We start from the raw sequence: 16,177 nt of genomic DNA, 5'->3' as shown, positions 1-16,177 counted from the left end.
GACAGTGAGATGGGAATATAATAATGCCAAGAAAAAATTTTACTGGTTTTAAGTTTATGGAACCTACAAATGTTATATTTGTAGGTTAACATCCTACTGACTAAAAAGCTAGAGGGCTCCATAAACTCATCAAGGATTTCTGGGTGCCTCTGGCAGATAAAGCCATAGGATGAAAGCCGCATCTGACTCACAAGTAAAGGTCTCATAAGACCTGAGAAGACCTAGTGATGATGATTTAGGAAATGAATTTGATCTTATAACAGGCTTAACTTTCATTTCTTTATCTGCAAAATGGGGAGCACAGCGGTACTTTCCTCAAGGGATTGTTGTAAGGATTAATGAGGTAGGGGCCAGAGAGATAGTACAGATGCCTTTCCTGCATGCAGCCAACCCTGTTTGATCCCTGATGTTGGTCCCTGAGCACCACTTCGAATAACTGAAGGTAGTACAAGGGTTAAAATGCAGGGAGCATGTGTATCTGGGAGGGGATCGATCCCTAGCACTACATGGCCTCCTATGCACCGTGCTGAGGTGATCCTCGTGGTCCATGACACCATGAGACCTGAACAATAATGCCTCCCCCAGCCCTAGCACTGAACGGATGGCCTGAGTGGCTCCCAAACCCTCTGACCATTCCTTGGAAGGTACTCAGAAACACAAAATAATATAAAAACTGCAAATGTCAGAGGATATTATATTTTATAGGAAATAAAATATATCTCTTAGGATGTGAAAAGATTAATTCATAATAGAAAATGAAACAAAACATAAGACAAAAATGCTTCTACCTAGTAGGCTGGCAAAAATGGACTGTAAAGAAGAGGTGAAGTGCTAAGGCGCTGGACAAGAGCTGAGAGTTAAAAGTAGGTAAGGGATATTTTGGATAACCTTTCAGTATCAATATTGCAAACCACAGTGCCCAAAAGGAAAGAGAAAGAGAAGAAAAGCACCTGCCACGGAGGCAGGCAGGGGTGGAGGGTGGAGGATGATGTTAAGAAACCTGGGAACACTGGTGCTGGGAAATGTACATTGGTGAAGGGATGGGTGCTGGAATACAGTATGACTAAAATCCAATCATGAACAGTTTTGTTAAAAATATATTTTTTAATATTACATTAAAAAAAGGAATAAGTGCTAAGAGTCAGAGAGATAGTACAGTGCATAGGGTATTTGTCTCACATGCAGCCAACCCAGGTTCGGTCCCTGGCACCTCATATGGTCCCTCAAGCCCTCCTGAGTGTAGAGCCAGGGTTTACCCTTAAGCATTGTGGGGTAGCACTGCACTGCACTGTAGCACTGTCATCCCATTGTTCATCAATTTGCTCGAGCGGGCACCAGTAACATCTCCATTGTGAGACTTGTTGTTACTGTTTTTGGCATATCGAATACACCATGGGTAGCTTGCCAGGCTCTGCCGTGTGGGTGGTATACTCTCGGTAGCTTGCCAGGCTCTCCAAGAGGGACAGAGGAATCAAACTTGGGTTGGCCACATGCAAGGCAAATGCTCTACCTGCCAGTCCTACAATGTGGGGTGTGGGCTCAAAACAAACAAAATAAATAAATGCTATATAGGGCATGAGAGAGAATTTAATGGGCTGGAGCAACTTGCTTTGCATTCAGGAAGCCTGGGTTTGATCTCAACAACACATATTTCCCCAGAACCATTGAGCAACTTCCAAGCACTAGGAATAGCCACTAAGCACCACTGGGTGTGGCCACAACCAGAGACAAATAATAAGTGCTATGCTGATTAGAATGTGGAACCCAGGCACTCAAATATGACCAGTATATGTGTTTGAGAGAGAGAGGATTTGTCATTGGGCATTCCCTAATACTTAGAGAAGAGTTGGGTACTATATAATGAATATAACCATTTGACCTTAAAATTTTATTTGTGAGAATTTATCTTAAACATATGCAAATAGGTATGCATAACATATGTACAGTTTTTTTTTCTTGGACCACACCTGGCTGTGCTCAGGGTTTACTCCTGGCTCTGGACTTAGGTATCACTTCTGGAGGGGCTCAGGTAACCACATGGGACGCTGGGGATCAAACCCAGGTCAGCCACATACAAGGCAAGCACCCTACCCACTCTACCATCGCTTCAGCCCCATATATGCACAATTTTCTCTTGTAGCTATTATGTTTTGCTTATTTATTTCTTTTTGTAATTAAATATTAGAAAAAATCTAAAATCCAGCAATAATAAATAATTAAGCCCCCCATTCCCCTGACACCACCCCAATTCACGATTGGCTTTGGAAACATCTGCTTTAGCATACAACAGATTAGTAAACTAAGCAAAATAAACAATGTACTTATGCTGCATCGTGCACAAATGGGAAAATAAGAAAACAAATTCGTACATACTTATGGATAAAATATCTCCAAAACAACATAGAAGAGACTAATAACTATTGCCTTTGGGCTAGTCATCTGGGTTGCTGGATGATTACTGTGGAAGCAAATCTTCTTTAGGTCTCCTTCTGCACTTTTAGAATTTAGAAATGTTTAAACTTATCACTCATAAGCAAGTAAATGAAGCATAACTATAAAACACTAATACATTTTGGTTTAATTTTTTTTTCACTAAATGACATGTATTCAGTTTTTAGAAGGAGCTCTGAGTTTCTGGTCCTTGATGTCAAATAAAGACAGTACACTGTCTCCCCAGCCACCCACTTCTCTAGTGCCCCATTTCACATACCGGTTTAGAAAACATTTGAGAATAACATTCTCTATTTGCAAAGGATAGTAAGTAAACTCGACAGGGTTAGAGGGCTTCACTGAGGCAGGCTGCACAGCTGCAGATATGAATATATATGAACATGAAGTCATTTCAGTTTGTCTCAAAGGACTCTCTGGCTCCTGAAAGAATTCCCAGAAAAATAATATGCACATCAAAGGCATTTGATTTCTTTGTCTGTAAGTCTCTTCTTGGAGAGGATAATACTGATAAAACAGTTTTTTGACTGAAGGTCTCCAAGGAAAGGGAAAATGATAGACCATATACAATTCTACTGCTCTATGAATTATTTTACATTCAGCATGCTAGACACACATTATTTAACCCACTTCCTTGTGACAATGTTTTGTTAAAATGTGTTCAAGTGAGTTATGTAAATGGTCTATTTTAAAATCCTAAGGACTATACAAAAGCAGATGAGAAAAATGTACTCAATGTTCTAATATTCAACCCACATTTATTAAATGCCAATCATGTCAGGCAGTAGGATCAAAAGATGAACAAAGATGAAAATGGGCACAAGGAGAGAAATTCCAGAAAAAATATACTCACAATAATAAAACTTCAAGTTCAGATAAAAACCTCTTCCATTGTTTCTTACACTGCATTATTTTCTCCTGAATATCATATAAAAATAAGAAAAAAATAAGTAAAGGAATTCAATCTCTGGAATTCTTAACCAGGGTCTCTATTCACCCTAAAATTAGAGGAGAGGGGAGTGGCAGGAGGAAAACTGGGGATACTGCGGTAGTGGGAAATGTACGCGAGTGAAGGGATGGGTGTTGGAACATTGTATGACTGAAACCCACTCATGAACACATTTGTAACTGTGTATCTCACAGTGATTAATTTTTTCTCTTTGGGTCTAACCTGGTGATGCTCAAGGGGTTACTACTTGCTTTACACTCAGGAATTACTCCTGGGGGTGCTTGAGGGACTTTATAGGATGCCAGTGATTGAACCCAGGTTGGCCACATGCAAGGCAAATGCCCTACCTGCTGTGTTATCATTCTGGTCCCTCTCAAGGTGATTTTAATTTTTAAAAATTTGAAAACTATCTTAAAAAATAAAACTGGATGAGACGTTTTTGTATGTAAAATTATATGAACAACATCCTAGGGAGAGAATCCTTAGATTTCATGATTTCTGAAAGTCCATTAGCCCCAAAATAGATTTAGAACAACTACTCAATTTGAAGGGCTGGAGCGATAGCACAATGGGCAGGGCATTTGCCTTGCATGTGGCAGACCCAAGTTCGATTCCTCCATCCCTTTTGGATAGCCTGGCAAGCTACCGAGAGTATCTCACCCACACAGGGGAGCCTGGCAAGCTACCTGTGCCGTATTTGATAAGCCAAAAACAGTAACAAGTCTCACAGTGGAGACATTACTGGTGCCCGCTTCAGGAAATCAATGAACAATGGGATGACAGTGACAGTGACTCAATTTGAAAGTTTTTCATGCTACGTGTTATGTTGCCATGCTTTATATTTAAGTTTTACCATAGTTAGTATTCACATAAACTAAAAAAAAATTAAATTAAAAAAAGGCAGTTACAGAAACTCCCCATTTAGAACCCCAGGGCCAGAATGGTATCTTGCCTTCCATGTGGCTGATTCAAGTTCGATCCCCCCCCCCAACCTTCCCCTCTACTCCCTGCATTCCATATGGTCCCCTGAGACTGCCAGGAGAGATTCCTGATTGCAGTCAAGAGTAATCCCTGAGAGGCTGGAGCGATGACACAGCGGTTAGGCATTTACCTTGCTTGTGGCTGACCTGGGTTCAATTCCCAGCATCCCATATTGTTCCCTGAGCACTTCCAGGAGTAATTCCTGAGTGCATGAGCCAGGAGTAACCCCTGTGCAACACCGGGTGTGGCCCAAAAAGAAAAAGAGTAATCCCTGAACCTCACTGAGTGTGGCTGCCCCTCAGTCACCCCCTCCCCCCCGAAAGAAGATCCAAAGCATCGAGTTTTAGTTGGCCTCAAGGGGCTCTCTGGCTCATTAAAGAATTCCTAGAAAATAATAGGCACATCAAAAGCACTTGATTTCTTTGTCTAAAATCTGTATTCTGGTTGGAAGTGATTTTATTAATTTGGCATCTATTATTTGGCTCATTTGCATATGTTCACCTTCAACCTTTGCATTGATTTTGAAAAAATGAGATTATGAGCTTACTAAACAAATTAAAATATAGCTCCTTGTTTCAAAGGCGCTTCAGAAATTAGCCCAGTACCTGGCACTTGAATACTTATGGTATATACCCATGGATTTAAGAGACCCCTTCTGTATACCTGACTCTGCCTTCATACACCTATGTCATTGTATTTCTGAATCTCAGATTCCTAACTTCAATTATAAAATGTTGAATTGAGTATGGTCCTAGTGTCCATAAGTGACCACTGTTTGCAAATTGCTAGAAAGAGCAGTTTTAAGAATGAAGGGTGAGAAATCAACAAGTATTCTAGAAGCTATTTTCCAAGTTAATCTAGAAGTCCAAAGCAATTAACTAGGCTAACAAATTATTTTCAGAAGCCATTTTATAAAGATTCTATTAAAAATATAAACTCTAAAAACTTAGAAGCTCAATATTTCTAAGTTCTGGAAGTTCTGGAAGTGGATCAGGTTTTAGGCCTATCTCTAACTCTTGCTAGTTAAGTGGTGTTACTGAGGTCAGAGAGTCTTAATCTGAAGAATGAAGGGGTTAGTTTTGGTGTTCCTGCTAAGCTAGCAGTTCTGCTGCTTAAAGTGTGATCTGTGAACAAAACTATCAGCTTTCCTGGGAGCTGGTAAGAAATTCTGAATCTCAGGTTCCTACCCAGAGATACCGGATAAGAGATCCATGAGATCTCCAGATGATTCGGATGTAATCATCTAACACAGTGAATATATTTCGCCCCTCAGTCCCACTAAGAAAGACTATTGAAACTAATACCCCAATGTTACAAAAGCATATTTTTTATAAAACACAATCTCTGGTTAAATGAAGCTTCATTAAATTTTCTCACCTTTGTGTGTCTCTGTGTGTGTGTGTGTGTGTGTGTGTGTGTGTGTGTGTGTGTGTGTAGGGTTCTGTACAGTTTCTAGGTCTTTGTTCTATTTGTTAACTCTATTTTTTTTTACTAGTAGTACTGATTAGCATATGTACTTCATTTAAATTCATGCAACAAATATTTGTGAATAATTAATCTGGGGCAGACCCTTGTAATAAGGCACTGGAATACAAAGATAGATAAGAGCTACTCAAAGAAAATCTTCCAGTTCATTGAGAAGAAATCAACACTGAGGTAATGCCTTGGCGACACACAGGAGGTCCCCAAAGCCATGCTGGAGGCGTCAGAGGCACTCAAGAAGATGGTCACAGTTTCTGAGGTAGAAATTCGAGAGAATCTAGGAACAATATCAGCACATTCTAAAGACAAATTTGCGGGGGGGGGGGGAGAACACTCCCCAGAGGGAATAAGAGTTGGATAGAAAGAGAAAAGTAGACAGATTTGGGACTATGGCATTGGACTCAACCACAGAGAAAATAAAATGGGGCACACTGGCCCTAAGACATGGGCTTCCTGGGCCACCTCTAAAGTAATCTAATTCTTGTTGCAGTATTTGGGAGCGGGACCAGGCAATATTTGGGAGCTACTCTTGTTGAGTATTTCTCTAGCAGATTGTTTACTTTCTTTGTCAGGCTATCTCAGGAACATTCATATACTCATATAGAAGTAACTGATAAAATGAAATTTGGAGATAAGGAAAAAATTTTAAAAATAAATTTTAATGTTCTGTAACCTAAACAAAGTAGCAATCATGATAGACCTCTACTTCTCCCCTACATCACTAATTCAATCAAACAGTTCAAATTTGACCCATTTCACACTCTCTATTAGGCTGTCTCTCACCATCCCAACTTCCTCTGCCCTGCTCCACAACACTCATTCTCAAACACTGGCTACATTTCAACCAACTGCATGAAAGTACAGATGTTTAGTAATAGTTTGACTGCTACTACACTAACCCAACAAACTATGAAGGGAGTCGGGTTTTTTTCCCAAAAAATATTCCCTAAGTAAGTCTAATATTAGGGCTGAGAACAGTTGTTTAAGCTCTATCCCTTGTTCTGTTTACACAAATAACTCCCTATCATGTTTTTTTTGTAATTTTTTTTCTTTTTTTGGGTCACACCTGGCTCTGCACAGGGGTTACTCCTGGCTCTGCACTCAGGAACTATCCCTGGCGGTGCTCAGGGGACCATATGGGATGCTGGGAATCGAACCCAGGTCAGCGGCGTGCAAGGCAAACGCCCTACCCGCTGTGCTATCACTCCAGCCCCCCTATCATATTTTATACCTCTACTCTAGCTCTCACCATCTTCCTTCCAATGCCCCTTCCTGCTTCTAGTCCACTGTTTAGTCTATAATGAATGATATATTTTATTTCTGTTTTGTTTTTGGTTTTTTTTGGGGGGGTCCACACCTAGCAGTGCTCAGGAATTAATCTGGGCTCTGTCCTTGGGGACTCACTCCTGGAAGTGCTCAGGGAACCATTTGGTGCCAGAGAGAAAACTCAGACCTCCTGCACATAAACCATGCACTTACCCCTCTGAACTAACTATCCAGCCCCTGAATGTTATTTTTTAAAAAATACAAATCTAGTTATTCCATTCTTCTATTTAGAAATCATTCACAGGGTCAGAGAAATAGTGCAAGAATTAAGGTGTTTGTTTTGCACACAGCAAACCCTGGTTCAATCTCCAGCACCGCATATGGTCCCCAAGCACTGCCAGGAGATATTTCTGAGCACACAGGTGAGAGAAAGCCCTCTGGGTGTGGCCCCTGCCCCAGAAAACACTCCACAGATTCATTCTATATTTTCAGTACCATTTTCTGCCACTGTCTTTCCCAACCCTGACACTAAGCTCTATTTTTCATGAATTTTATGCTGACACTTTTAAGCCTTGTACCGGCTCTTTCTTCAACCCAGAAAACGCTTGCTCTCCTTTACTGCCTGCCCAAATTCTATTGATGCTTCAAAATCCAACTGAAAGGTCACTTTATCTCATCTACTTCATCATATATTTACTCCCAAAACAGTGAATGACGATTCCTCTGTGTTGCTCTCTTGGGTGCTGGAGGTTTCAGGTGCTCCATGACCTCTGGGCAAATCCCTACTAAAGTGCTTCTCATTCATCAGATTCTTTCTTCCCTCTCACCCCTCCCTCCCTTCCTTACTTTCTATCCTTCATCCCACACTTCCTTCCTTTCCACTCTTCCTCCTTTTCTAACCATTACTTTTTGTCTTCTTTTCCTTTCCTTTTCTTTTTCCTTCTCTTTTGTTCCTCCCTCTCTTCCTTCTCTTCCTCCCTTCCTTCCTTTTATTTTCCTTGTCCTGTGTGACTGATCGAACCCAGAACCTCACACATACAAGGCAAGTCCCCTACTGCTGAGCTACACCCCCAGCCCTAGTCTTTCCTTTCCTACATGTTTCACCCATAAAACTAGGAACTTCTTGAGGATGGAAGTATAGTTACTCGTCTTTGCAAGCTCAGCACCCAGCCCTTAGAAGCTGAGTAAATGTTAAACAACTGTTGACTAATAATGAAGAACATGGAAATAACATGCAAACACATGTGCTATGTTTGCACATGCATATCAATCTCGAGCTGACTCCTACATTTGGACCCCAGTACTCCTATTTGGCTGCAGTCACTCAACCCTCTCCCACTTTGAGTGTCACTGTGCTGCTTCAAACAAAGCCTCCTTTTTCCTATACCCCTGACCTGGGATTGAAGACAATTTTAAAGTTTAGTCTGGAAAGAGTGAATACTGCCCTCCCCAAAAACCATCATGGAAATGGGAACAGACTGACACATCTGACCCTCTTATGCAAAGTACAAAAGATCCTCCAAGGTTGTTCAGAAAAGTTTCATATTCAACACATCCAGGATGGGAAGGATTCAGCTTCCACATTCCTATACAACATGGATTCATTTTTCTAGTCACTTGAGGCCATATCTTATTTCCACTTATGAACTTTTGTTTTTCAATACACTTCCTTTCAATATTGATGGAAAATGACATTTGAACACGAAATATGAACAAGCAAGTGGGACTGATATCCCGTGACAGTAATTCTTTCCATACCTGTTTAAATAATTTAGCAGCATATGTTCGATTTTGAATCTCCACTCGGAATACCTCAAAAATCTCTCCTTCTCCAATTAGGAAGTCCTTGTGGAAATTTTTGGTTCCCTCTATGATATTTTGAAAATTGATGGAGGATTTGAGCACTGTTCCTAAAGAACAAACATAGGGAAAGATATGTTAAATTTTCTGGTTTTAAGAATCTATTCCCTCTGGCTAGAGAGAAAAAAAAAATAGGAAGTAAAGTGTTTTCCTTGAATGCAAATGATCTTAGTTCAATCCTTGGGGGTCACTCTTGACCACATAGTCAGCAATACCCCTTAAGTGGTTCAAACACTGCTCCTCCCCCAAAAGAAACAAAATAAAACTATTCTGTGCCTTCAGTATGAAGAACCAGTATGTCCATATAAAAATCACTTTGGAATCCAGCAGAGAGTCTGTTGAGCAAGCCCAGGAGTCAAAACCGAAGGCGTCAAGTCATCTCTTCATTACAGTTGAGGTCTGGTTTCCGTTTCACTGAGCAAATGACTTTCCAGACATTTGAACAATACCACTGTGGCCCTATCACCTTTTCAAAAGGCTCAGCCTAAGAGCTAAATTGGGAAAACTTTTCCACTTTTCTGTCTCTTGGCATCAGGTTAACATAACATTGCTGCTGACACTAGAAACCCAATGCCTGTTTTTAAATTATAGAAATGGAAATAGTAATATGAATAAACAAAAGAACCTTTCTTGCCAAATTTTCTAAATACCTAAGTTACTTCCTCAGAGGTAATTAGGAAGTTGCTCCAGCTTCTTAAAAAAAGCATCAGCAGAAAAGAGCAATAACAAACACTGACACCAAATAACGTGGCATCTACGATGTCTACCATACAATTAAAATTACTGGTATGAGGAAAAACAGCCCACGAAGATTGTTCAATGGTTGGAAATTACCACAAGGGTATAGGGGCTGAAGGGTAGTTAAGATACAGGAGGGTCCATTATGACATTAGTTGGAAATGATCACTCTGGACAAGAAGTGAGTGTTGAAATTAGGTAAAGAGATGTACACGATAACCTTTCAGCATCTGTATTGCTAACCATAATGCCTAAAATATGAGGGAGAGAGAGAGAGGGAGAGAGAAAGAGAGAGAGAGAGAGAGAGAGAGAGAGAAAGAGAGAGAGAGAGAGAGAAGAGGTGCCTGCCACAGAGGCAGGTTGGGGTTAGGGGTGGCTTTTGGTGGGTGGTTTTTTTTGGGAGGGGAGAGAAACTGGGAACATTGGTACTGGGAAATTACACTGGTGGAGTGATGGGTGTTGAAACACTGTATAACTAAAATGCAATCATGAACAGCTTTGTAATCCTCTCTCTTACGGTGATTCAATAAAATACAAAATTTAAAACAAAACAAAACAAAAAGCATCGGCGTATTCAATATGTCAAAAACAGTAACAAGTCTCAAAATGGAGACATTCCTGGTGCCCACTCCAGCAAATCAATGAGCAACAGGATGACAGTGACAGTGATGGTGATCATGAACAAAATGTATCCTGTTCTCCCTAAGAATAGCGAGAGTTCATTCAGCAGCTTATATGTTCACATACATATCTAGCCATTGGAGAGAAACTTAAAATGGTAATCAATTACAGAGACAAAGGAAACCTCAGGTAAGTCCCAAGGGTCCCTTTTTGGGTTTTATTTCCAAACTTAAGAAACTTATTGTTTGATTTCTATCTTTTGCTAAGCCTTTGAGTGTCGAAATCTTGTTTAACTTCTCCCATTCTCTTTTGAACCAAAGAAACATCATATCTCATGGGAAAAATCAAGTAAGGCAGCTTTAAATTCCCATTCAAGTTTATCAGAATGAGTCCAGGTAGAATCAAGTTATTCTCTCAGGTAATAAAATAGGAAAGTGGATGTGGAAAATAACTGGACTTTAATAGTGACCTTTACCTTGACACTCAACACCACAGACCTCTGCAGATTTGTCAGATTTCTGAAACTATATAAAACAAAATTTATATAGTTTTATATATATTTATATAGGAACAAAATTTATATAGGAACAAAATTTAACATATTTTCCTCTCTTTCTCTCTCACTCACACACACACACACACACACACAAAACAAATACACTAGCAGAAAATAAGAAATATCTTGAGTGAAGAGGCCACCATTATGTTCTCACTGGCCAACAGATTTTTAATGTACCAGTGATATTTCATCCATCAACTCTGTCTGTAAACATTGCAAATGGTTTTGTATTCATAAAATATTTATTGTGATTTTATATATGAATTAATAGGACATATTATTTTAGATATTTCTTCTACTAGATGCACTGGTGAATCTAGTAGAGAATCTAGTAGAGATTCACCAGTGTATCTAGTAGAGGCATGATCTAAAGAAAAGTTGTTTTGATTTTACCTTTCTCATTGTGCTCAGGAATAAGAACATTATCCACTGTGACACTGGCAGCTTCCTAAGAGAAGAGATACATACTAAAGTAATTCCATTTTATAAGTCAAAAAAGAACAGTCATAACAGAAATCCAAATCTCCCCCTGGAATTATACAGTGAAATGAGTGAAACCTAATTTAGAAGAAAGGTAGTAGAAAGCAAAGTTGTTTTATTCAACATTATTCACTGCCATATAATTTATGGCTTCCATATCAACTGCAAAAACTAAAGTATCAATGTCATTTTCAGTTACAGTCAATTTTAAATTACTTCTAATCTATAGAAATGATCACTCCTAATTCAATGAAATAAAAACTAACGGCAATGTGAAAAAAAACAACTATAAAAAGAAAATTAAAAACTGAGTAAAAGAAATGCATAGCTCATAGAACTCATTTCTGATACATCCATGAGTTGAAAGCTCTTAAGTTGTTAAGTATTTATGAATCCTTCATTTCCTGAGTTCTCAATTAAACAAAGAATAACGAGAGAGCTAAGGGGTTTTTATTTTTAAAAAGTATCTACAAATCTAGCATTTACTATATATAATAACTTTCCTTATGTTCAATTATACATACAGTAGATTTCAAGAATCATTATGTAAATTCACTTTACCATGGAAGGCATGTGTAGAAATCTATCTTCCTGAAGCCTCCACTTTGAAGGATTCAAAACTGCTCCTGAGAGAGAAATAAAGAGACATTAAGGGGGCTGGAGAGATAGCACAGCAGGTAGGGCGTTTGCCTTGCACGCGGCCGAGCCGGGTTCAAATCCCAGCATCCCATATGGTCCCCTGAGCACGGCCAGGAGTAATTCCTGAGTGCAGAGCCAGGAGTAACCCCTGTGCATCGCCAGGTGTGACTCAAAAAGCAAAAAAAAAAAAAAAAAAAGAGACATAAAAAAAAATTCCCTGGGCTGGGAAGTACAGGGGTTAAGACACATGCCTAGCACACAGATTGCCTGGGTTCTATAACCAGCACTGCAAATGGTTCCTTGAGCTCCGCCAGCACTGACAAATAAGTACAGAACCAGAAGTAAGCTCTGAGCATCACTGGATGTGGCCCCCAAACAAAATTAAATAAACAAACAAAAATCCCTAGTAAGCATGCTTTTAACTTCTTTATTAGACTGAGGAAATAAAGACCTTTCCAACAATGTTTATTTTTAAAGCTGTTTTATTTTTGTTAAATGGTTAGAAATTTACATGTGTAAAATAGCTTTCTAGTGATCAAATGTTATAGAATACGTTTTTCACTTAAAACATAATTACCTATTTTGAATTTTTATAAATTATCTAAAGTTTTAGGGCCAGAGAGATAGTTCAGCAGTTAGGCACTTACTAACTCAGGTTTGATTCCCGGTCCCCAGTGCCACAAATAGTGCCCTGAGCACTGCACATGGTTCCCTAGCATTGTCAGAAATGATCCTTGAGCACAGAGCTAGGAGTACACTCTGAGTATGTGTGGTCCAACCACCACCCCCTGCACCAAATAAATAAATAAAATTGTGATATAGAAAATTGGAAGAAAAAAAGTAACACTGTTATCAACTTTGCATGCATATTTATTTATTTTGCAGTGTCAGGAATTGAACCCAGCACCTTCCACAGTGAGAAGGGCACTCTACCCCGGAGTCATAGCCCTATATCCCTGGTTTGGTTTTGTTTTTTATGTACACACAGACACGCATAAACACACACACACACACACACACAAGGTTTTACAATAAGATTACAGCTATCTTGGTTCGCCTGTGTTTGGACTGGTTGTTTATGTGCATGATCAACCATAAATACCCACACCCGTCCCCAACTGTAGGATGTTACTTTTATTTGCTATGTTTCTGCAGATGAAATGAGGTAGTTGATATACTTGCTACAAAAGATTAAAACCCTGTCATAATCTGTCATTTATGACACTGATTCAAATTTTAGAAAAATTGAACTTTATCTTCTGGTTTATTTCAGATATATTGTTTCTAGAATTATTTTTGCTAGGGGACAAAGAGATAGAACAGCAGGTAAGGCCCTTGCTTTGCATGTGGCTGACGGGGTTGCCAGATAAAACATTATAAGAAAATTATAAACAAATATCCTCTGTGGATATTGAACAAAATATTAACAATCAAATTAAAAAACTAATGAAGATTAAGAAAAAAGTAAGGGTATATAGTCTGATCAAGTGAAGTCTTTTATGGAATCCAAGAATAGTTTAACATCTGAAAAAAATCAATCAACAAAATATATTACCTTAATAAAATGAAGAACAAAACCCATAAAATCCAATGATAAAAATGCTAGGAGATAAAAGAGAATATCTTCAACTGATAAGATACTGTGACCAGTTCAAGATTGATCATCACACATAATGATGAGTAAAAATTTCTTTTAATTTAGCTCAAGAACAAATAAAGGATATTTCATCTTGCCACTCCCGTTCAACACTGTACTAGAGATTCTAGTCAGGAAAATTAAGTAACACATAGAAACAACAAATATCCTGAAATAGGAACTGCTGGGCAGAATAAAAGTTGAAATCTGAAGACTTCAAAGGCACTAAAAGTCATTGACCTTTGCTGCTCAAAAAAATAGAGGAGATATTTTAATATTATATAATATGGATTTAAAATGATTCATGTAAGAGGTCAGCAGAAAACTCTTGGGTTTCATGTCAAAATTAGAAAATAATAACTGACCATTAAAATACAAATGCAAAATGTGATATACAAGGGCTTGTGTGATAGAAATATAATAGCAGTAGCTAAATATTTATTATTTCTGGGACCAGAATGATAGTACAGTTTGTAGGGCATTTACCTTGCAAGCAGCCAACCCAAGTTCAATATCAAGTTCAATACCATATGATCCCCGAAGTATAGCCAAAAGTAATCCCTGAGCATAGAGCCAGGATTAAACCCTGAGCACCTCTGCATGTGATCCCTCAAAATATAATAAATGATAAATAGACATTATTATTTATTGAAGACTTGGTTATATTCTGAAGTCTGACAGGACATTTTATAGATGTGAAAAGATCCCCTCGCTGCAGCTAGCTGAACTGCAGGAATATGGCTGAGGAGGAAACCCAAAACCATTCTTTCAGTAGGGCTCATAAGAACATTCCAATCTAATGCCCTGCCATGGAGGTGGGACGGGGTGGGGGGGTGGGATAGTGGGGTGGGAGGGATACTGGGTTCATTGGTGGTGGAGAATGGACACTGGTGGAGGGATATAGGCTCCCGAACACTGCATGAGGGAAAAACAAGCACAAAATGTGTGAATCTGTAACTGTACCCTCACTGTGACTCACTAATTAAAAAATTAAAAAAATAAATAAAATTAAATTAAAAAAAAAGAACATTCCAATCTATAAAGTTAAAGCTCTTCTAAAATGAAAGCCATTCCATCAAATTGAACATTTTTTAAAAGGATAAGTAAAAGTTTTTTATTTTGAAACTCATTATTTGAATAACTCTGTCCAAGGAAATGTTTTAATGTATTTTTAATTAGGAACGCCAACTCGTAATTCAATAAGCAGCTATTACAGGAGACACTGGCAGCAAGCTTCCACTGAATCATCACATTGCTACTTTTAACAAGCTACAACAATTAACATTCTAAAGATAATTCAAGGCATCAGTTCAATAAACTGCAATTAGATAATGCAGTTTTCCTTTGCATGGGACTCAGAGCATGGTCCAATCCCAGTTTTCATCTCAGATGTACCAGGCTCCCTTCCATACTTATTTCCCCAGTCAGCAGTGCACAATGGCAGACAAAAAAATAAAAATCAACCATGAGGCTTCTCTCCCTGCATTTTTAAAATCAATGATAACAGAGAAAAAGAGGCTCTGAAAAAGATTCAGATGGCCAGAAGAACAGGGTCTTCACAGGGAGAGATAACAGGAGACATTGAAGAGGGGTGGAATAACTACAATGTCTGATCACCCAGTATCTCCAGGATGCTGTGGCTTGTGAGAGCGAGGGAGGTTGTGAATGTTTGTTTTTGGTTTTTGGGTTTTTTTTTTTTTTTGGTTTTGGGGTCACACCGGCAATGCACAGAGGTTACTGCTGGCTCATGCACTCAGGAACTACTCCTGGCAGTGCTTGGGAGACCATATAGGATGCTGGGATTTGAACATGGGTCAGCCTCGTGCAAGGCAAATGCCCTACCCGCTGTGCCATTGCTCCAGCCCCGGACGCTGCGACTGACAGGCACGCTTTCGAGATGTCTGAAGGACTTAGGCTCATGTCAGGGTCTCTGGGACTTTGAGCCTGACCCAGTAAAGAGAAATCATACATCTGGGAGCAAAATGAAGGGCTTTCCCTCAGAGAGCAGTGGGGCACTGGGAACAGAATTCTTTTGCTGTGTGCTGTGGGAGGAGACAGACCCCAGCAAGGGTTAAGGCCATATAGCACAGAAACAGACTGCAAACACCATACAGCCTTGAGGCGGCCCTGGGGCCAGGGCACCACACTTGTCTGGGGTGGAGACTGACACCCTGAATGAGTGTCTCCTGGCTGCAAGAAGTTGGAGGCCCAGCTTCGAGGGAGAAGGGGGTTGTGGTCATTGACACTGGTACCTGAATGGACACCTAGGGCTGGAGGAATCATATAGCAGGTAGCACTTGCCCATCATCCTACGTAGTCCCCTCTCCCCTATACTCCAGGCCGCCAGTAGTGACTCCTGAATCCTGAGCCAGAAGTCCTGAGCACTGTTGGGTGTGGCCCAAAATCCAAATAAGAAAGAAAGGGCTCCTCTAGACAAATAATGCTGTGTTATGCAAATTACTCTATCCAGGTAGCGGTCAGTGTTGGGAGGGTAGCCACAGTGTTAACAGCCTTTAAT

At 39.5% G+C, this 16,177-nt stretch overlaps 1 protein-coding gene across 1 annotated transcript in view; it reads right to left on the bottom strand.

The window, feature by feature from the left end:
- IRAK3 (interleukin 1 receptor associated kinase 3) overlaps positions 1-16,177 on the bottom strand; it is a 73,691-nt gene that overhangs the window by 30,291 nt on the left and 27,223 nt on the right. The window contains exons 3-6 of the mRNA XM_004602798.2: positions 11,946-12,010; positions 11,298-11,352; positions 8,885-9,036; positions 3,302-3,366 (exon numbers count right to left, since the gene is read on the bottom strand). Coding sequence (XP_004602855.2) covers positions 3,302-3,366; positions 8,885-9,036; positions 11,298-11,352; positions 11,946-12,010 — 337 coding nt within the window. The remainder of the gene's footprint in view (positions 1-3,301; positions 3,367-8,884; positions 9,037-11,297; positions 11,353-11,945; positions 12,011-16,177) is intronic.

Source organism: Sorex araneus, chromosome 10 (assembly GCF_027595985.1).
Source record: "Sorex araneus isolate mSorAra2 chromosome 10, mSorAra2.pri, whole genome shotgun sequence".
Lineage (NCBI taxonomy): Eukaryota > Metazoa > Chordata > Mammalia > Eulipotyphla > Soricidae > Sorex > Sorex araneus.
The sequence above is the reverse complement of the archived record's forward strand: the minus strand, read 5'-3'. Positions and strand labels throughout refer to the sequence as shown.